At 37.6% G+C, this 23,657-nt stretch overlaps 2 protein-coding genes across 3 annotated transcripts in view; both read left to right on the top strand.

Moving 5' to 3' along the window:
- Nucleotides 1-2,025, top strand: part of LOC306879978 (selenoprotein S-like) — a 4,233-nt gene extending 2,208 nt beyond the window's left edge. For both annotated transcript variants that reach the window (XM_079433211.1, XM_079433210.1), the window contains exon 6: nucleotides 1,161-2,025. In XM_079433211.1, the coding sequence (XP_079289337.1) occupies nucleotides 1,161-1,240 (80 nt within the window). In that variant the 3' untranslated portion in view covers nucleotides 1,241-2,025. The remainder of the gene's footprint in view (nucleotides 1-1,160) is intronic.
- A 1,411-nt stretch (nucleotides 2,026-3,436) lies between these two features.
- Nucleotides 3,437-23,657, top strand: part of LOC306883701 (chondroitin sulfate synthase 1-like) — a 77,956-nt gene continuing 57,735 nt past the window's right edge. Inside the window, exons 1-2 of the mRNA XM_079439112.1 lie at nucleotides 3,437-4,084; nucleotides 8,405-8,900. Of these exons, the coding sequence (XP_079295238.1) occupies nucleotides 3,795-4,084; nucleotides 8,405-8,900 (786 nt within the window). The 5' untranslated portion in view covers nucleotides 3,437-3,794. The remainder of the gene's footprint in view (nucleotides 4,085-8,404; nucleotides 8,901-23,657) is intronic.

The following is a 23,657-nucleotide window of genomic DNA, read 5'->3' as shown; positions in this document are numbered from 1 at the left end:
AATATATAAATTAGTTACATGAAGCACAGTACAATTATAGAATAAAAATATATGAAAAATAAAGCATGTTTTATACTTTTAATTTCAGAGTATACAAATATATATTTTAGTGAATGAAAACTCTTAAACTGAAAATTGTCAATCATGTTCGTGTCATTCCAATCCTGTATAACTTTTTGTAAATGAGGCAATCATTTTCAATTTTTGAGTGCATTAATCCAATAATTGAACCTATTTTACACTTTTAGCCCAATATTTCACAGAGGAAAATTATTCTGGTTGTTCGTTTATATTGCAATGGTATTCATTCCTGTTTCTTGTGTTTTAAAACTCTTTTGGTTGTTTACTTCTATAACTATAGAAAACGATATAAAGAAAATACAAGTACAGTACAAATAAAATAAAATAAAGGAAAAAAGAGCAAAATTGCCATGATTTACTCTCCCTCATGTCATTCCAAACCTGTAAGACTTTACAAGGATTGCAAGCATTTTTTGAGACCACTAACCCAAATAATAACCCATTTTTCAGATTAGGCCAATATTTCACAGGAGAAAATGATCCAGGTTGTCAGTTGATATTGCAGTGATATTTAGAGATGAGCGTTTCTTTTGTTTTTTAACATTTTAAAACAATATTGCCAAATAAATATGAAATTAGATATGAATAAATAGGATTATTCATTTATATAAATTACAAAATATATTAATAAATTTTGTGTATATATATATATATATATATATATATATATACACACACACATATGTATGTATATATGAATGAATGAAAACCTCAATTTATTCGTCCTCATGTTGTTTTTAATTTTTCTAATTCACCCATTCATTTAATTGATTTGTTTATGTATTTATTTGTGCCATCGCCATTTTTGTACATGCACTAATCCCGAAACATGTACTAGTTTTCCGGAATGGTCCAGTATTTCACAGGAAAGAATTATTATTGTTGGTTAATTGCACATATTCAGATATTCAGACATTCAGGTGTTTCTTGTGCTGAAAATATATTTGAGTCTTTATTTTTTACTGTACTTTATTTAATATTGTTATAGAAATAAATTTAAATAAATTATGAATAATGAGTCACATTTTTATGTATATGTTGTTGTTTGACTAAAGCGTGAGTGTGTGTGTGTGTTGTAGGATACAGTCCTCTGTCTGGAGACGGAGGAGGAACATGCTCCTGGAGACCCGGCAGGAGAGGCCCGTCCGCGGGTGGATGAGGTTAAAGTGCGGTCAGACTGACCTCTGACCTTTAATCCTCCATAGGAACACACAAATATTATCTGAATGAAGCTGTCATCTCTCATCACAGGACAATAGCAAATATGGTTATATTACACAAGGGTCTTCATGCATTCTTTCATTTTTTTTTTTTCTGGTGACAGGCTAATCGACTTATGCATTGTCTTTTTACACACACTCATGTCGTTCCAGGCCTGTATGCTGGTATTTTTTTCAATGCAACAGTACCATTGTCTAAATTCAGAAGACTTGAAATATTGTGTAGTGCACAGGTTGATTGGACAATTTTTCTACTTTTACGCTTTTTGGTGCATTTGCAGTCAGAATGACATGAGGGTGAGTCAAGAAGGACAACATTTGTATTTTTTTGACTGTTCTTTTAACATATTATGATTAAGAAGCTATTGCCTGTTTGTATGATTGACGGCTTCTAATGACGCCTCCTCATCAAAGGTATTAATACTCCTGGGGCGGGCTGATGATTTTCAGTAATAATCGTGTTCCTGTTTTTAGCTTTTTGCACTTAGGAAGGCTGTTAAATAAACACCTAGAGAGAGTAAATCCAAATGCAAAGTGCTATGTTTGTATTCTGTTGTAAAAGCAGGTTTGTGACAGATCCATCGATGCAGTGGTTAGTGATGTGCAATAGCAGCCTGATGTATGTGGTGTGAGGTCTTTGCTATTTCCTTAGGAATGACGTGTCAGTGTCATTGCATTGTTCTCGCTTTATAGTTTCTCAGAATAAAAATGCATACTTAATGTTTATCTGTGTCTTATTTGTCAGGACAACAATTCACTGTATTATCCTGTTTCAGGACCATCAAAGTAACAATGTATACTTTTCAATAAATAAGAAATAGGTAAAGTGATTTTTAGGACATAGAGAAAGGGAAAACTTTTTTTTTTTAAATTACAAAATAAATTAATTTTGTATTATAAACACATTACATATTTTTAGTATTTCATGAAAGCAGGGTTATTATAGTTAACTAAACCATTTAAAAAAAAACATTTTCATTAATTTAAAAAAACAACAAATAATATAAAATATGAAAAATAACACTTATTTTATTTAATTTAGTTGCAAAAGCAAGATTTCATTTTCATTATTTTTACTGATGTACTAAAATAAAAAGGAGCAAATATTAATAAAAACTATAGAGTGACAAATATATATAAACACAAACATAACTGTAGACTGCGTGTAAGACACTGCATAGAAGTTAGAAGTCAGGCAAAAATAACATCCATGCATTTCAGTGAAATTATTCAAATTCACCCTTATGCTCCGTTAATTATGACATCGTGATAAGAAAATTAAGCAATATGTCCATCTTGTCTGTTTAATACTTTATCCATATAGGTTTCGAAATGAAAACAGTGCAGAAGAGGAAGGTCCCGACCAAAATAAACTATAATCTCGCGAGGACACACTTTATCCGCTAGGTGGCGAGATTAGCACGTGATTTAGAACAAAGGGAGGCATTCCGTTACAAAATTATAGAATGGAAATCATCATCTGACTATTAAATATGAAATATAAATATAGAATTATTCTATTGAATTTTAAATATAAAAACCGGAGCTTGACCTGATTAAACTTATTTTATTGCCTTATTTTATCCAAATATAATTATGGTGAGAAAATATTTAAATAAACCTTGAAGTGATTGCTAGATTTTGTTAATAATTAAAATAAATATATTAATTTTTTTTGTATAGCTTTCTGAGAGACAGGTAAGAGAAATACACATTTAGTGAGAAAATGGAAAAGGCAGGTTGCACCTAAAAACAGATGAATACCTCTGAAAATGTTGAACAGGTTACTCCAAAATAATTCATAGATACAAAACCTTTCTTTTGTCCAGTTTTATAGCCTGTTTTTTATTTAAAAAATCCTCTGTGATTCAATGGAAATCGAATTCCATTGTGTGTGTTTTTTTTTTTTTTTTTGTAAATAAAATAGATTTTTTTTTTTCCAGATAAATAAAACTGACTGCAGTTTCCTGGTGAATCTTACAAAACAAGTTTGAGTTCACGCGAAAAAAGACGCAATGCTTTTCCCATGCATGGGACGTCATCAGCCAACTGTGCGCAGCCACTCGGCTCGGCCAATCAGCGACGAGCTACGGCGCCTCCAGCGTGTCAAAAACACTCGACGGTTAAGCCGCGTCGCCTCAGACGCGTTTCAAGCGCTCGCGCTCACTCACAATGGCGAGATAGTCGGGAGAACGAGGATGCAGCCGCACTTCTCGAGACAGCAGACCGTTCATTTTTCCTGACTGTTCACCGATTCAGGCGCGAAGCGACGGAGATACGTTCACGAAGCCGAGGAGCGGATAGTCGGCGATTAGATGGCAGTGGCTGGTGATCTCCGGGGATTGGAGCGCTGCAGCGGCGCTAAACGGTGACCATGCTCGGACCCAAACCCAGCGTTCTGGACGGGACTGCAGCAGCGGGTGGCGTTTAAAAAACCGAAGGCGTGAAGACATAAAAGCCCCGAGCGAACCGGAGGTGTGAGCGTACGCTGAAATGGCAGGCAGAAGCCGCAGGTCGTGGTTCAGCGTGCTGCTGGGGCTGGTGGTCGGGTTCACACTGGCGTCCAGGCTCATCCTGCCCCGGGCCACCGAGCTGAAGAAAGCGGGTCACAAGCGGCGGGCGAGCGGCGGCGGCTGCGGAGGAGGAGCGGGGATGATGATGATGATGAAGAAGGAGTACGGAGGCACGGAGAAGCCCGCGGTGACCCGGTCCAGCAGTTTCCTCTTCGTGGGCGTTATGACCGCGCAGAAGTACCTCAACAACCGCGCCGTGGCAGCGTACAGGTAATTCAACGCTTCTGCGTACGAGAAATCACCATGGCAACCGTACTTTCTGCCCAAACACGGCAGAGTTACTGTGCTGTTTGCCGCCGATGTATCGTAGAAGTAAGACAAACATTTGTATTGTCGTAGTAACTTTTGGCAGAGAAAGTGATTACCACGGTAATTTATGGTAAGGATATAGAGAAGTCATATAGGGATAGATATTTTATTTCAGTTTTTTAGTTGGCTTATTATTGTGTGTGTGGGGGAGGGGTAGTCTGCATATGAGAAATCACCATGGAAACCATAATTGCTGCCGAAATGTCAGTTAATTTGTACTTCTGTAAAGTCTAAACAATTTAATACATATTCTTTAAATAATAAAAACGCACACATTTTTATTGTAGTGGTAACAGTAATTTTATGATAATTTGGAGGAGACCGTGGATACCATGGTAAATTATGGTAAGGATGTAACTTAGAGAGACCAAGGTTATGCTGAAATATTTTATTTTAGCCATTGTGTTTGTTTTTTGCCATTTATTTCTTTTGTCTGATGTAAGGGAATTATATGTAATTAAATGCATCCATATACAAGAAATCACCATGGTAATCATAGTTTCTGTCAAAATGTCTTTCTTTTTTTTTTTAACCGATGTAAAGTCAAAATAATTTATAGCATCTTTGGCGAAAATAATTGACAAATTTTTACAAAAATATTTTTACAACAAAAACACACACTTTTATTGTAATTGTAAAAGTAATTGTTTGGTTTTTGATAGAGGCAGGTCAATTCCTGTCCTAGATTTGACTCATTTGAACGATGACTGAAACCTTGTGTTTATTGCCATCTTATAGTAAATAACTCATTGTATACTCAACTGTAAGCCGCTTTGGATAAAACCATTTGCCAAAAGAATAAATGTTAACTATGGTATGGATAGAGAGAGGTTATGCTGAATTGTTTTATTTCAGCCGTTTAATCAGCATTATAATTAAACAAACTCCTGTACGAAGAATCATCATGGTAACCCATCATGTCATAGTTATGTAATTTTACTTATTTAGTCTTAATAATTTCATACATGGTCTTTCTCAAACTGGAAAAAGAGAGCAGGGTCATTCTGAATCATTTTAAATCAGATTTATTTCCTCTTTTTGGGTTTATAGAAACAAAGAATCACCATGTAGTTTCTGCCAAGGTGTTATAGTGACTATATAATGTTAGTTCTGTATAAGTCATAATAATTTAATATTTTAAATCTTTCAAATAGTATATGAAGCCTTCACTATCTTCCTCATTTTTAATGGCAATTTTGACTAATGCCAGTTTACCACATTATTATTATTATTATTATTATTATTATTAGTAGTATTATTACAGGAATAGTATCTGTGTGGTGCTTTGGCAGAGACTGTGGTGGTTACCATGGTAATTTGTATAAGGATGGAGAGGACAGAGATGTGCTGAAGCAAGCATTTATGTCATGCGTTTAATCAGCAGTAATTCCTCGCCGGAGAGGTTTTTCGGGGTGAATTGCTGGGGTTGGCCTTGGTGGAAAAGCCAGAGCATCATGAGAGTATTTATGATGGCTGATTCTCTTGTTGCTGTATTTCCTACAGTTATAGTTCTGCACAGGAGCGATTTGAAGATGTTCTCAAAACCACATTACTTCCCCTGGTCTGCAGTCTCCGTTATTTAATAGCATTGTTTGATTTGCATATGTAAGCAAGGTGCATGCATATTTCATCCAAGAAAATGAACAAGGTTGTCTTTCAAACCAGATCTTGGCTGTTTCTCTGGTTTTGAGTGCTGAATGTCAGACTGACACCATGTCTGCACTGCAGAAGTGTGCGAAAGGTTGACGCGGTATCTCTGGGTTCCCCTTTAGTTTGCAGAGAACAGGAAGTAGGGTTTTGTTGAAATTAGATGTTGGCAAGCAGAGTGGATATTATCTGAAGGAAAACAGTGCAGCTTTTCCACATGCTGACATATTTCAGAGGCTCGTGCTCTCTTGTCTGCAGTGTTGAATCATGTGCATCTCCTGAAGCTCTGCTGAATTGATTCAGCTGCTGTGAGCGTCCTCCTACAGGGTCATGACAGTATTTGCCATTTTATCCTCGTGTTGAGTGCTGCATTTAGTTTATCGGTTTTCCTTCCACATGTTTATAGAGAATTAGCTTGGGACATTTGTTTTTAAACCATTGTGAATCATCCTAATGCTACTCTCTGCTTAATCTTTTCATCAATCTGATAATAACGTGTGGTGTTATTTCTCCTCTGAAGCCTTAAGCCCCGTTCACACTAAGAACGATAACTATAAAGATAACTATATTAACGTCCATGCCAGCGGATGATATTGTCGGTTTATTCTAAGCACATACGTGTCTGTCGCTTTAAATTCTCCAGCTCGTGATAGTAGGATTGATTCTGATTGGGTGTCAATGATTTTATTGTTCATCAGCTGAAAAAAGTAATTCTGGAAGTAATTCCAAAGATATTGTTTCTCTGTGCTTTTATCGTTATAGTTATGGTGTGGACTATTGAGAACGATTTTTAGAATTATATATTTATCGTTATCTTTATAGTTATCGTCCTTGGTGTGAACGGGCCTTTAGGCTGATAATACACGGGGCAACATTTTGAGCAATGTTGCCGAGCAGCTTTGATTTAAAGGTGCCGTAGAATGCATTGATGCAGTATTTTAAATTGTTCTCTGATATCTACACAGAAGGTATGTGGCTTAGGTAAGGGCAAAAAATCTCCAGAAACGATTTTACATGTCCATTTACAACCCTAGGATTTCTCCCTAGAATGAAACGGTCTGTTATTGGCTTATTTGGCAGGGTCATGAATAATAATGAGCTCTGCTCTGATTGGCTGTTTCACAGTGCTGCTCAATGTTGAGCTCTGCTCTGATTGGCTGTTTCACAGTACGGCTCATCAGCAAGAAGGAAGCACAGGGAGGAAAATATATATTTAAATACTTTCTCTCGCAGTTATATCGTCGGGTAATTATACTGTATATAAAACGCGGGCATCAGGGAGCCGTTATTAATATGCGAGGCATTGAAACTGCTTTTGAACGATCCATCGATCGCGTTATAGTTTCACTTTCAAGAGACGCGATCACACAAACTATGTTTACATTATGGAGCAACAGTACTTACCACACATTTCACAAGATCAGATGCTTGTCAGTGGTGCTCAGGATCTGCAAGTCATTCGCCATCATCCTCATCTCTCCTTACTGAGAGTGAAATCTTATGTACTGTAACAGGCTACCGCTAGCAAGGAGCTAACCATGTCCCTTTAGTGGCTCGCGTTATTTGCTTTCTGTGCCTTTCTGAATACAGACACCAACCCATCCCTGCAAAAATTTATTTTGTTATTTTCGCTGTTGTCCGCGCTTGTTTATTTACAATACCTGCAGAGCTTCTGATGGTTCGGCCGGCTTAGAACAAGGGCGGGTTTATGCAAATGTTGGGGGCGTAGTGATCCCGACTGTTGCGTCACAGTCGGTGTTATGTTCTGATTCGCCTGTTTTTCAGTGGTCTTTTTTTAATCACGAGATTTACATATGAAGGAGGAAACTATGGTGTTTGAGGCTCACTGTATGTCATTTCCATGTACAGAACTGTTATTTAAATATGCCAGGGTAAAGACAGTTTTTCATTCTATGGCACCTTTAATGTTGACATCAACTGGCAACCAGGTGACCACAACCGATCTAAAGTATCCAGATAGAAATTGGTTACCCATCTCAGATTGGGAAAGTGCCCAAGCAACACTGCTTAAAAAAAGTTGCCTGGCAAAATTACTCAAAAATTTGCCCCGTGCATCATCAGCCTTAAAGTGTTAATGTCAGTAGCACCTAACCAAGGTTTTTGTTTGTTTGATTTTAAATGATCAATGCTGATATTTACAGTACATAATTAGAATTTTCCATATTTATATTGATTTCCGTATTTTCTGGCCTGAAGTATGACCAAATCTAGGAGTGATGCGCGGCACTGTGTTCGTTTACACGAGCAGCTCATGTTTTCAGTGTCCCGGAGCGGCTTGGTTTGCTGTTCTAGTGAGTTTGTTCTTGAGCGATCTGAAAGGTGCCTTAAAACGCATTATTTTTAATGTTATATTCAGTGGCAGAAAAGTCTTTCCTACACATGCCTGAAAATACATTTTTAATGATGATGTGAGAATTTGTACACAAAACTGCTGAAATAAAACTTCCTTAAAAACTAACATTTTAAAAACATGTTTTTTGGCTGATTGATGAGAGGGGTTTTCTTTTTATTGTGGTGCTCACACACACTTCTCCTTGTTTTTGCATTATGTAGGACCTGGGCCAAGACCATCCCGGGCAAGGTGGAGTTTTTCTCCAGCGAGGGTTCAGACACGACGATCCCTATCCCCATTGTGGCTCTGCAGAACGTGGACGACTCGTACCCTCCGCAGAAGAAGTCTTTCATGATGCTCAAGTACATGCATGACCACTACCTGGACCAGTTCGAGTGGTTCATGCGAGCCGACGATGACGTCTACATCAAAAGCGAGAAGCTGGAGAGCTTCCTAAGGAGTCTCAACAGCAGCGAGGCCATCTTCCTCGGCCAAACGGGCATGGGCGCCCGCGACGAACTGGGCAAGCTGGCCCTAGAGCCGGGCGAGAACTTCTGCATGGGCGGCCCTGGCGTGATAATGAGCCGCGAGGTGCTGCGCAGGATGGTGCCCCACATCCGCCAGTGCCTGCAGGAGATGTACACCACCCACGAGGACGTGGAGGTGGGCCGCTGCGTGCGCCGATTCGCCGGTGTCCAATGCGTCTGGTCCTATGAGGTAAGAACGTGCAGTACACCTGGGTACGCTTGTAAAATTACAGGGCCAAACGACGGCAATCACGTAACCATTTGAATAATTATTAGTGTCCTATATTTCCTGCAGCTCAGGCTCGAGGTTTTTAATGCATATTGTTTGAAATCAGCCTCTTCATTGAACTCGCAGAGCTGCAATTTTCCGGTCCTGGAAATTATAGGTTGTAGCGAATCAGAAAAGGCCTTCGTTCTTTTCACTATCAAAACTCCCAGGCGACTTTGATCCTTCAAAGGGTTTTGCCAATACCTGACCAGGTATTCCAGAGAGAGCCTCTGCTGTCCAGGGATGGTGGGTCTAGATCAGCTGTTTTATCAGTGCTGTTATGGGGTGACTCATAGGAAATGAAGCTTTGGATGGTGACTTTTTTTGAAAGGGTGACCTTTGACCTTGGAGAGTTGGGATGAGTCATCTTTTCTTCAATGGATGGAGTTCATAATCTGCTGTGATGGCCTCTTTCTCCCCTTCTCTTTTTGTGAACATGAAAAGACTCAGAAATGCTTTGTAAAAGGAGTCGTTTGCATCCAGGTGAATCTGCACTGTCCAGAGAACATGTCCGTCATATAATGGAGCCTATTTTAGAAACATTACAAATTTGACATCATTTTCCAGATGTTTAAGCAGTTTATTAAGACCCAGTTCTTATTACCACGATGCTTTTATTCTGAGTTTCTTTTGATTGATTTTTGTGATTGAACTTTTTATTTTTGTTAGTCTTACCATTTTTCATCCAGTTTTTTTTTTCCATTTTCATAACATGGTAAAAAATTATAATAAGGTCCCATTAGTTAACATTAGTAATTGCAATAACTAACAATGAGCAGTACATTTGTTCCTGTGTTCATTAATCTTTGTTAACATTAGTTAATAAAAATACATTAGTTAACAACATAATGTTAACAGATAAGACCTCTTTGTAAAATGTTGCATATTGCAGTAAAAATTACATCTTTAGTCTTGTTACATTGATAAAGTACATTATAAAATATAATTATATAAATTGTATTTATGAAAATTAAGAGCATTTGCTATCGTCAGTTCTCATTACTCCAAAAAAAAAATCATTCTTATTACTGTAATGTGAAGTTCCTGAGAATTTTTATTTTTTTTTAATGATTATTAATCTGATTTGGATTAAAGTCGTTATATTACAGTAATTTAGGTGTAATCGAGTAAAAACTACTGTTTTGCAGAATTGAGTGACTGTTGCAAGTGAAAAGATGTGGATGCGTTGCGGTTATGAGCCTAATTTGCTTTATTTTCATGAATCATTTTTACAATGCAAAATGTCAACATGGTCCTAAAATAGTCTTTATCCTGCAGAAATATGATTTGATTTTGGAGTGAGATGTGACCCGGGCATGTTGCTCCATCTACATCTTCAGGTGTTTACTATGGAAAAGGGAAAGGAAAGTGATATTTGGTGTGGTTCTTTTGTTTTATCTGGATTTCCTTCTTTGTCTTTCAAATAGACTTTGGATTCAGTCAGACAACGTGAAGCGGCTCTTTCCAATTTTCTGCTAGTTGAGTAAAGCGCTTTGCATTTTTCTCCAACATCTCGAATAAGTCTTTGCGTATCGTTTAGTCTACCAAGACCATCCGTCAAGGCGAGATTACCTTTTTTCCATCTGCTCCCGATGTAGGAGCCACATGCACAATCCGTCACTGTAAATGTGACATTGCTTTTCACAAATTTGCAGAATGGAAAAATTAAAAGGTTGGAAAGTTATCAGAGGTGCTCCATGAGTCTTTTTGGGCTTGTGGAATGGGGTGGAATTGGAACCTCTGAGTCTTAAAGAGTCTCCCCTGTGACTGGGGCCGCTGGGATTTTAATGCGCATTTGATGGAAATGTGTTTTAATTACAGCCGTGCAGGATTAGTTAGAGATGGCGCAGCTGGGCAACCTGCTATTAATGTCGGAGCGTTCGGCCTCTGGTTCATTATGGACCTACTGCACTGCAAGTCTTGACGGGTCCCGCGAGTAAAGTGACCTCAAAGACCTCAGGGCTCAAAATGGCAGCCTGTTACTCCCTTAAATACTGATATTAAGTGTCTTTGTCTGTTTGGAGCTTGTCAGAAGTGTATCTGTCTGTGCTGCTGCTCAACTTCTGTTTGTTTATGACCAGAGCGTAAATAGTCTCATCTGAGCTCTGCTTTGGGCTTGCAGCTACTTGAGATGAATCCTGTGCACAGTTTAAGTGGCTGTAACAAAACAGACACGTTTTCTCTGAATTGCACGTTTAGGTCTAATTTGACTGTAGAGTTACACAAATGATTCCTCGATTGAACGCGGGACTCAAGCTGTATCCAGAGGCCAGGATATCACAGTGATGTGTGGGTGTTTTGCACGGACAGACAGTCTTTTATCTAATCTTTTACACTTCAGCAGACTGGTATCAAACCTTCACAGTGCTCAGCCCAGAGCTTGTCACCTGTGTCATATTAAAGCTGTCGATCTGGGATGCGTCTCACAGCTGCTCTGGTGTCTCTCACATGCTGTCCTTGCCCTGCCCTCATCACTGCTTTCCACATTTTAGCGTCTAAACATAACCGTTCTGTCTTTGCCACTCCTGCTGAAGTGTGCGTTTGATGGGCAGTGTCTCTGGCTGGTGGTGGTAACGGATATATAAAATTACTTATACACTACTCTTCCAAATTTTGAGATCCATAAGTTTTTTAATGTGTTTGAAAAGAAGATTTTTAGGCTTGCCAAGGCTCCATTTTATTTGTTCAAAATTATTATTATTAAATATAATAATTATTATTATATTTAAATATTTTATTATTACTTTATTATTTTTATTAATTATTTATTATTAAAGACATTTCATGATTCTTTAATATTAATATACAAGTGTATTAAATATTAACACATTTTTAAAATAAATATTTTAAATATTAGTAATATTTAATTTTTCATTTAAAAATTATAAAGTTGAAATAGAACATTTTAAATGAATTCTACATGTTACAAAAAATAAATGTAGTAATATAATACTAATACTTCCACTAATAAATTCTGTTTTTATTTTAAAATGATAACGTTCTATGTTAAATGAGAACACTTAAAAATATGAATTATACATGTTAAAATAAAAATTACAGTATAATAGTAAGAAGAAAGTGTTTTTTTTCCTGTGATTGCGAAGCTGAAAGGAATGAATTGATATATTTATAATATTCAATCATTCTAATATGCTGACTGAAAGAAATGAAGAAACATTTCTTGTTATTATCAGTGTTAAAAAACAATGTGCTGTGGTTTGTGGAAACTGTGATAGTGTATTTTTTGAAGTTTTAAGAGCAGCATTTCTTTGAAATCTTTTGTAACGTTATAAATGTGTTTACTGTCAGTTTTGACTCAGCTATAGTGTAATTTCTGGTAACGTCCATCCTTAGTTCATGCTGGTGTGAATGCATGTTAAAGTTCGCATCTTTGTGCTTTTTAGTAAAACATAAAGTTGTTGTGTAACATACTCTCAGGGAAAGACCTTAAAAATCCCTTTTCTGAAGCATGTTATTGAGCGTAGACGCACTGAATGCAGAAGTGAAGGCGTCTTGTTCAGCAGAGCACTTTGGCTAATCTTTACACCAATTATATTGTCACAGATGTTCCGTCTGAACGACGTGTGGGACTTCAACTCGCAAATTACAACTGAAAGAAGAACTATCTTAGTTATTCCAAACAAATGTGCCAATTAGGAGCGTTGTAAAGTGGTAGTTTGTTCCATTGAAAATAGCGAACAGGCCTCGAGCAAGAACAATGCAAAATGCTCCTCGCTTGTCGCGTTGTATGCGTTTTGTCTCCAGTCATGTGACTGAGTGATCGTTCACATTCTGATTGATATTGACAAGCTGTTCTTCAGCCATTATTTAGTTGTCAGCCCATCTGTTTGCTCAGAAAACAGCCGTAAATGGCGACACAAAGAATGGAAGCTGAAAGCCAATATTGAGCTCCACATTTTTCCATCTGCACCCCTTGATTTATGACTCCGTTTTCACTAAACTGTCAGTGCATTTATTTGGTCAGGTCGTTGTCTTGCTAGAATAGATAGACCCTCTCAGAATTGTGCACAGTAAGGCCAGGGACATTTTTATTGATGGAGTAAATTGCAAAAAAGAAATGAATGCTTTTATTCAGCAAGCATGCATTGAGACCTCTTTTTATTCCTCAAGGAATCCTGAAAAAAATGTATCACAGTTTTCACAAAACACAATTGTTTTCAACGTTGATGAAGATAAGCAGCAAATGAGCATATTAGACTGATTTCTGAAGGATGATGTGACACTGAAGACTGGAGTAATGATGCTAAAAATACAGCTTTGCATCAAAGGAATAAATTACATTTTGCAATATATTGAAACAAAAACCAGCTATTTCAAGTTGTAATAATATATCACAATATTACTGTTTTTACTGTATTTTTGATCAAATAAATGCAGCCTTGGTGAGCAGAAGAGACCTGGGTGTGCCGTTGTCTTTTGAGTCTTTTCTCCTTCACACAGAGTGTGTAACGGATACATCTCGTTTGGCCTGCAGCCAGGCCCTCGAGTCATTTTGACATCTATCCTCATGTTGGAGTCATGCTGTGACTTTATCTGCTTCCGGTTCCCGTGTAATGATGATGGCATCTATCTGTGAGTTTTCAATTACGGGCACTCTCACGCATGATTCAGCTCCCTGTGCAAACTCTGCAGAAGTGAAACTTGTCTTCTCAAACCCGTATTTCCACGCATCTGTTGTGTCAGTGTGACCACAGATCTGTATCGTAAAGGTCTTAGACCTTCACGGAGTTGCTATTTGGCCATTGAATTTGAGTTGCTGTTGGTTAATCTTATTCAATATGATTTTGATCAACGTTTTGCTTAAATATGGAACAATTTTTGACGATTGAGTTGTGTTGGAGCAATTAATTGTTCACAATAAGACCTTTTAGAAAATAAGTAGGGTCAGTTTTGTTTTCATTTTGGCTTTTGTTTGAAATGTTGGTTCCTGTGATTTGGGGAAAAAATGCTTTTTGTGCCAGTTTATAGCAGATACTCAAAATATTGAGTTGTGTTTTAAACACTGTCATATGGCTGAAGTTTTTCGCTGTTGTTTTAGTTTTTTCTGCTACTTAAAGCTCTTCATGATCCAGACCTCCGTTCTCTCACCTTCTCTGTGTCACATAGTGTGTCAAGACTTGGGTTTCTCTTTCTGCTCAGACGTCCACAGGAAGTCAGCCTGCCACACACACATTCTGCTCTTTGAGCTCTAACAAACAAATGCCTGTAGTCGCGTCTATTTCTTGCCACTCGGTGAAGCCCAGAATTATACTGCCATGCAGTCCTGCATTTTGTGGCCATTTTCATGGAATCTTTTTTGGAGATCTATGCGAGATGGGTCATTATTGCGCTCAGTTATAGTGTTTTTAGGATTGGTGGCGGCGCACAGATATGTGAAGCTTTTCTCACAAGTTCAAATAGTTTGTGCCGGAACTTTACCCGTAATGTTTGTCCACCATAATAAAACAATTCTTGGGTTATTGTGCATTTTCATGCGTCACTGTGGCATTAGAACAATGGATGGAATTTTGTTTTCCATTTTTTTTTTTATATATATATATATATATATATTTATTATAATTGCTGGTAGATTGCATATAATACATTATAGATGCGCTCCCAAAATATTCTGTTAATTTCTAAAGAAACATGGTATTTTAATGGAGTAGACTCTCCCAGAATGCTCTGTAATACTCTTGGCAAAAACAAAGTGATATTTTAATTTGGCAAGGATGCATTAAATTGGTCAAAAGGGAGACATTTATGATACAAAAAATTGTTTGTTTTTTAACTTTCCATTCATCAAATAATCCCGAAAAAATTGATCATGGTTTCTGTTTTGAACATTGATAATAATCAGAAATGTTTCATGAGCAGCAAATCAGCATATTAGACTGATTTCTGAAGGATCATGTGACACTGAAGACTGGAGTAATGATGCTGAAAGTTCAACTTTGCATCAAAGGAATAAATTATATTTTAAAATGCATTACAATTCAAAACCGTTATTTTTTTTAATTTATTTTTTTACTGTATTTTTAATTAAATAAATGCAACCTTGGTGAGCAGAAGAGACTTCTTCCAAAAACATTACATCTTACCGAATACAAACGTTTGAATCGTAGTGTATACTAGTCTTTTATTTTACACTGACAAGGCCTAAATGAATTAGAAATGATCTGTTTTACCCAAGTTACTATGTGTATTGCATGTTTACGCATGTATTGAAATCCATATGAAGTCGCTCCATCAGGCCACTTATTTCAGTTTAGATGGCAGTAGATATAGATATAGTTTGAAACACTTGATTGTTTGGGTTGAAGCCCAGTTGACCTCGACGGCTCTCGAGTACTTGATCATATTACACATTCCCAATGATCTGATGCTCTGAGCTTTGAATGTGACGTGTAGATCTTCACGTTCAGAATTTAAAGATTGAGGTGTCTCTGTCTCTCTGGCTCATAACTAATTTGAGTTCTTCGCAGCAGACTGCCGTGTATGTGGCAAACCTCGTGTATTTTCAGACATCCTGTGGCCGCTGGACTCCTCTGTGTTATTCTGTTGCTCCTCGGCGCTCCCGAGCAGGATGCTAAAATTATAGCTGCAATGAGCAAATAAATGTTTACTAGCTTAATTTAAAAATGCATACAAACAGAGGCTAAAGGGTTTTGTTGGAGCATGAAAGCCAGCGAGCTTGAAACGCTCCTTCTGTGGAGGAACAGCTGTAAATATCTCTCCAGCTGTTTGCGTACAGATACGATTGCACAAGTCATTAGCGATTACAGTATGTAGGGTGCTTTTATCAGTCGTATTGCTTACTGATTCAAACTTATTCATAAACACACAGAGCTTCCAAGTCTGTGTTGGCCTTTGAGTGGACAAACTCTACATTGTTTTGTGATATTTTGGCCAACTTGGTCATATTGCGCTTATAGCTTTAAAGACTTCTTTGTTTGTATTTTTGTCTTCAATTTTAGTTTAGTTGTTTGTTCTTATTTAGATTTAGTTTCCATCCATCAAAACATCATTCGACCTCTTCCTAACTGATTATTTTTAACAATATAAAAATAATAGCCTTGACATTTGTGCAACTTCTTTTAAGGAGTCATTTTTTTTTGTCTGTCTATGAAGTGACATCAAAAAATAACTCGATCTGCTTTTAAAATGGCTTTACTTAAATGACGTTACTGATCAAAAATACAGTAAAAACTATAAAACTGAAGTATTATTGCGATTTAAAAAAAAAAAAAAAAAAAAGTTTTCTATTTGAATATATTCTAAAATGTATATCTTTTTTTCTGATGCAAAACTGAATTTTCAGCATCATTACTCCAGTTTTCAGTGTCACATGATCCTTCAGAAATCATTCTAATATGCTGATTACTTATTATTATTATTATTATTATTATTATTATTATTATCATCAATGCTGGAAATCTTTGCAAATCTTGCAATGCCTTTCCTAATAATGTGCTAGCAGTTAGCCAGTTTCGCGGCTTAAGTAAACCGTACTGCTCGTCACTCCACAGAAGAGGGGGGCGGGGTCAGCAGAGCTCATTAGCATTTAAAGCAACATGGGCTAGAATGGCTGATTTTTACAGGGTAAAGGTGTTTTTACACTACCATTGAGAAATTTTAACCAACGTATGTTATAGACTTTTCATTAAGATTGTAAAGAATCATATCAATTTGTGGAAAATGGGCACTCGATGACCCCTTTAATGATTCTTTGATTAATAGAAAGTTCAAAAGAACACCATTTATGAGAAATATAAATATTCAGTAACATTTATAAATATCGTTACTGTCACTTTTTGATCAATTTATTGTGTCCTTGCTGAATAAAAGTGTTGATTTCTTTAGAAACACATTTCAATGGTAGTGTAGCAATTCACAATCTATCTATTGACGAGTAGATTTTGCTTTGACCTTTTAAGAACTTTTGTAATGTTTTGCATCAAAACCCTGTCTGTTGGAGTAAAGCAGGATTTGTCTGCAGCACTAAGCGCACGGACGGCTCTGCGTGGCTTGAGTGGAGTTCTTGTGGTTTTGGCGTCATTTCCATGCCAACAGGCAGACATGCTAATGCAAATGAAAACCATCAGCATCTGTTTCCTACAGGTCTGACAGTCTGAGAGATGCTTACTCGCACCCATGCTATCTTTATAAGTGCGTCTCTATCTCTCTCGCTCTTTTGCCCTCCGTGTTTTCATCGAGAAACCCTCAAACAGGAGCATCTTTGTGGAACTGCCTCCAGTCTATTTTTACCTCACCAATGTACTTCGCTTTCAACCGCTGCTCTTATACAATTAGTTTGAGGGTTTTAAAGTCAGTGTGTTTTTTGTTCTTCAGCTGTTTCACGTGTGATCTTTGAGGGTAAAGTCATCAGGTGATGCAGTAAATGCGTTCCTGTAAAAAATGGCTCTTGTTTGCAAAGGGCAGTTTTGGCACCTGAGGCTTACACGTTGAACTGAAGAGGAAGCGTGATATGACTCATGCTTCACTTTGATTGGACGCCTGGAGGAATGACTTCTGTGCCTCATTTCTTTGGCACCATGGTTGCATTTAGCATTTGAATGTTTTTTTTTTTTTTTTTTTGTTCCTATTTCTTTTCTACTTTTATCAGTACGTACAAGTGTTCACATAATACTACAATTCAGTAGATGATACAAATATCAGTAAAACTGATTAATAATCCAGGTGTGTCATTTAGGTTTTGCATAAATTGTTTCTTTCGGTGGAAAAATAGCACAGTTTAAAGGAATAGTTCACCTAAAAAAATTAAATTTGCTGAAAATGTGCTCACCCTCAGGCCATCCAAGCTGTAGATGAGTTTTTTTTTTTTCACTGGAACAGATCTGGAGAAATGTAGCGTTACATCACTTGCTCAGCAATGGATCCTCTGCAGTGAATGGGTGCCGTCAGAATGAGACTCCAAACTGCTGATAAAAACATCACAATAATCCACACCACTCCAGTCCAGTCCAGCAATTTTCAACATTTTAAGACAAAACTGTGTTTGTAAGAAACACATCCAACATTAAGGCATTTTAACTTTTTGCTTCTGGTCAAAATATGAGTCTATAATCCATAATAATGCTCTCACATCATAATCCACCCACGTATTTGAAGTTCAAAATGCCTTAAAGGTGGCATTGGGAAGTCGTGGCCTAATGGTAAGAGAGTCAGACTCGTAATCCAAAGGTTGCAGGTTCGAGTCTCGGGCCGGCAGGGATTGTAGGTGGGGGGAGTGAATGTCCAGCGCTCTCTCCACCCTCAATACCATGACTGAGGTACCCTTGAGCAAGAACCCCCAACTGCTCCCCGGGCGCCGCAGCATAAATGGCTGCCCACTGCTCCGGGTGTGTGTTCACGGTGTGTGTGTGTGTTCACTGCTGTGTGTGTGCACGTTGGATGGGTTAAATGCAGAGCACGAATTCCGAGTATGGGTCACCATACTTGGCAGTATGTCACTTCACTTCATAACACACACCGTTTCACCCAATCTCATGTTAATTATGAGTACCTATAAAGTAGTATTGCATCCTTCATATCTCCAAAAAGTCTTTTAGTTTTATCATATTTATAAAAGCTTTGATTCTCTCCAAAAAGCCGAGCTCCTGGAGGCGTGCCGTGGGCGGAGCTAAAGAGTGACGAGCACTTGAGTGCTGATCGCCAACAAAACAGACATTTGATGCCGTTTCACTTACCGTCTGCAGTTCTGAAACATTACCAGGATCTTTTATAGCTGGGACTGCTCCATCTTTCAGTATCAAACGATGTGCAAATCCACCGTCGAACTGGGCCTTGTTTATACAGTCTTCGTCAACAAACACACTTGAGAAACTCCATTGCTGCCCCGGGAAAAACAAACTGCATCCACTGTTTACATAACACTGGGTTCTTCGGGAAGTTGAACGAGGTTATCTTTCCCTCACAACAAAAAACACACTTCTTTTAGAGACATTCTTCCCGAACGAGTCCTGTGCAGCAGTGCAGTCTAATGAAGCGCGTTGATGGGCTTGCTCTCACTCTGGTCGATGCGTGCACGGGCGCGTTCTTCGTCCGTCATGAAGAGCCACAATCGAAAAAAAACTCTCAGAAACTTGTACAAACCCGGAAGTAAGATTTTTATGACAGAAATACTGTCACACGTCCAAATAGTTTTTTTGAAACTTTGTCCATGCTTAGCATGAGAATCCAAGTCTTTAACAGTGTAAACAACTCTGAATGCATGAAACAGCATTGTACCCCCCCCCCCCCCTCCCCCTTTAATGATGGATTTGTTTCTTACAAACATGGAGGTTTTCACTTCATAAGACAGTAATTGATGTACTGGAATGGTGTGGATTACTTGTGGACTATTGCAGTGTTTCCACTATATTCATTCTGCCGTGGTGGCCCGCCACACCAAAAATCATCCCGCCACGGCTGCAGCTTTTCAGTGACGTCACTCGATTCATTTACAGTCTGGTAATTTATAGTGGAGGAGACGTTAGTCACACACTAATTATTAAAACGTGAGTATAATATAGAGCAAACTTAAGTGTAATCATAGTAGTGGTGTACGTTATGTGTAACGATTCGATTCAACCTCTGACATTACACAGTAGTTGTGAAACTGATCGCAGTTGATCCGTGGTCCGTACGGACCAGACCTCAAGGTTCGGTTTGCATGTGATTAACAGACTAATTGCAAAAATGAACCATCATAGAGTGAACCTTTTATCATTTGTATGCGTTTTATCTTGCCAATTTACACATTCAAGTGATTTTAAGCCATTCCAGCGCAAGACGAGGTGAATAGAACTTATTTCACTGTCCGTGCTCTGATTTCTGTGGCCACAGCTGCCGGACACGGCGCCCGCGCACAGATTTTTAAGTGCGCGCGAACACAGAGTTCATTCTTCATTCGCATTTCCTTGTGTTTGAACAGACGCATACATACAGAATTATGTGAAAATGGACGTCTCAACAATCATTCTCAATAACGCAGTCACTCATCTTCAGTGAACGAAAACAAGTTAGAAAGAAATAGCATGTGTATCATTATATTGGATCCGTGCATTCGGTCTTAAAGGGACAGCTGCCTATAAACACATGCTGTTATATATGACCGAAGAAAAGGGGCATGGTCCACGGGAAAATCATTGTGTCATTGTGACAAATCATTGTGTCATTCGCCATCTTGCCTGACAAACAAATCAGACAGGAGAGTAGATTAACGTTCTTGGACTTGAACTTGAAAAATTGTGTGTATTGACTTCTTCTTTCCCCGGTTGAAATAAAATGCGTTCATTCATGTTTATTTTGTGCTTTAAGTAAATATGAAAAGACTATCGGTTCACTCTCTGCTTGAACTGAGGCTATACAGTGATCTGCCACAAAACCGTATTTGTTTGAATATCTTTTTATAAGACAAAATTTGACCGCTTGAAAGCTTTTCATACCGGAAGTAACCTGCTCAGTCTTGTCTGTCGGTGTGTTTCCTCTTTGCTCCGCCGTGTATTTTTTACTGCGTGAGAACATGTTTAGTGTGAGAGGGGCATGGCTTGTTGGACATAGCAACAGTAACCTAAGGAGGTCTTTTTGCGAAGGGTTAATTGTAATAGTCAGAGTGGCAGAAAAATGGTCACGATTTGGTGCAAGAAGCCTTGACTGCTGATGTCACAGAAGTTTCAGACGTGGCCCCTTTAAATCCCCAAACTTCATGTGTCTTCTCTGTTTCTCTCCCACAGCGAGCTCAGTGTGTGCCACTTCAGGAATGCTGAAGGGAATGACTGGCTCGCTGCTAGCTGCCGACTGATCGCCTCGTGCTTTAAAATCCCTCAACCTTGCAGCCTCAATTATACACTCAGATGTTTGTCTTTGAAGCCTGTCTACCTTGCCGGAAACTGGCCTGTTATTGATGATTATGCACAGGCTCTCTCTAGATTTAAACATGACTTGGTATTGGCATGAAGCCTTCTTTCTCCATGCTATAGTGCATGATTGTGTAGTAATGGTTCATGTAGCTTCAGACATTAGGAAGTTCTCATGAAATACAGCTGTTTTGAGTTTGTAAGAGTTTGGTAAGATGTTGTGATATAATATTGTACATTTTAAACGGTTAATAGTTGACAGTTCCCTAAAGACCCTCTTTAAAAGAGGAAGTTGTTGACCGAGACGACCACAGTGAAGATTGTATCGATGAAATACTATGTTTGCTGATTTTGTCGTCTTCCTGTACTTTTTTTTTTTTTTTTTTTTTTTTTTTGTGTGTGTGAAGGAATGTGGAAAACTACTGGAATAGTTATTTATTTAATAAAAATGTTCTCATCTTATTTATTTTTTTATTTTTTTACTTATTAAAAATATTTATTAGTATTAAATTTAATATTTATTTAATGATAGTATTTATTTTTTATTTTTAAAATTGAAGTGTTTATTTTGTTAAAATATTGAATTATAATACAATTTTAATTTTAAAAAATTCAAATATTTATCAAGTATTTAATAGCATTCATGTGTTAATATTTATTCTTATTCATTAAACAATGAAACTATTCTAAAATATTTATTAAAATATGAAAATTTAAGGATCAGATTTTTAAGCTTCTGTATCAGTGGTATGTAATGTATCAAGTAATGCTTATTTCTGATGCCGAGGTCTTAACTGGGGTTTAAGATCTAAGAAGTCAATGTTTGTAAAGTCCTTGTTCAGATTCTCATTTGCTCATAGTGAGAGCAATTACAGTGTCGTCAGATATCAATAGCAGGAGATAACGCTTCATTGGCAGTCTCTTTGTGTTCCCTGGCTACTGTGGGTGGTTTGTTGGCCGTGTTTGCTGCCGTTTGTTGCCGTTTGACACTTTCCTTTAGAGGAAGTCCATTAGCGTGCCATTTGAACCCCTCATTTCCACCAGCAGGCTTATTAAGAGCTTCTGCTGCTCTTTCCAAAGGCAATCCAGGAGCTACCTTTTCCTGTTTGGGCTGGTTTTTTTCCCCTTTGGCACGATCACTTTGTTTCACTTTTTTTTTTTTTTTTTTTTTTGTCCTGGTTTGTCCAGTCCAAGGCAGACTAAACTTTACCTTTTAAATGCACAATCTGTGATTCAGATTTGCTGAACTTATTTTGTGCTTTTTTTTTTGTGTCAGTCTCTCCCGCCTGAAGAGCTTTTGGCCAACGCCATGAGTTACTACCAAAGCAATTAAACGAGTCTCAGCATTCACTTGAAGAATTTCAGACCACTTAAAACTCACAATAGGGATTCTGGAGGGCTATTAATATTTGATTTCACTGAAAGCTGCTGTTTTTCTTTTCAAAGCGGATCATTAAATGGGATAAAAGAGCCGTTGATCAACGTGTCAACAGTAGTTTTATGAAACTGAAAAGGATGCTGCCTCTGTTTTTGCTTTGAAATGACTATTTCAACATAAAAGGCAAGCACAATCGCATCTCCTCCACATTAGTCTGAGGGCTTGCGCAGATACTTGTTTTTACTAGTTTGTGGGTCAGTGTTTACCTCATGCAAATGACTCACACAGCAGCCTTCGCAATGTTTTGGAAGGTCGAATGCTGTGCTGAAGGCCATTGTGAGCAGAAAGAACGTCCTTGCAGCCGAGATGACGCTAGTGAGGAGCAAAAGCACGCGCATCTCCAGATTCATGCTGCTTGTATTGTCCTAAATTGTGCAAGAAGAGTCATGTCACACTCCATTATGGTTTCTCTCAGCTTTTGGGTGCATTTTGATTGGTTTCAGAGCTGTTTGCAAGGTTTTTGGCTTGTTTGTGAACTCCGAACATCTCCTGTCCGCAAAACCAGTGTTTTTCAATCCACTCCAGTTGCATAACTGAATGTTTTTGGTCGTTACAGTGACAAAGCAAATGTCATGCAGCTGCACTGGGATGCAGCTTGTTGACATACAAAAACAGCGCAACTGAAGTCCCACTATTAGGCCCAAATGTGGCGATTTCTTTGCCTCTCATTCACATGTGAAGTTTTATGTATCCATAGCATATTTCTGCATTTATTTATGGGATATTATGCCTAATTTGATCACGCTTTCAACTACCAATATTAAGGTATTCATCTCAGCTCTATTTTCTTCTAAAATCTGTGCAACAATTTCATCAACATTGTGAATATTGATGTTCATATTAATCCATTAGCTAATATAAACTAATTTTAATAATTAAAATGCATCATTTCATCGTTAATGTTAGCCCTTCTAGTTAACATTAACGAATTAGTTCTTATTGTAATTAAGACAGCAAGTAAAATTTTACAAATATTATTTTAAGTTACATAAATGTATTTATTATATTACAATATCTAATAATTTTACAAAGCATTAAAAAAAAGTCTTCTAAACAGCAAATACAATTTTTTGTAGTCATTACATTTTATATGAATATGCATTTTAATGAATTTGGGTGAAACTGTACACAGATATACTACAATTAACCTTTATTACAGGTCAGTACTGGTAAAAAACAAATATAATGTATAATTGGCCTGGATATTGCAGAATGTAGCTCAGGATCTCAAGTTCAAGATCTGTACATTTGCATTTCTTTAACTTTATTATGAAGTTTTTGGCCTTGTATGATTCATTTTCTTCAAACTTTCATATGTTCACAGAGTAGAGAAGTTTGTGAATAAGTCAGACGGTTTGATCGTGATGCTGCTGGTTTTGT

The sequence above is a fragment of the Barbus barbus genome (genome assembly GCF_936440315.1).
Source record: "Barbus barbus genome assembly, chromosome: 2".
NCBI lineage: Eukaryota > Metazoa > Chordata > Actinopteri > Cypriniformes > Cyprinidae > Barbus > Barbus barbus.
Note: the sequence above shows the minus strand (reverse complement) of the source record. Positions and strands in the feature narration are given on the sequence as shown.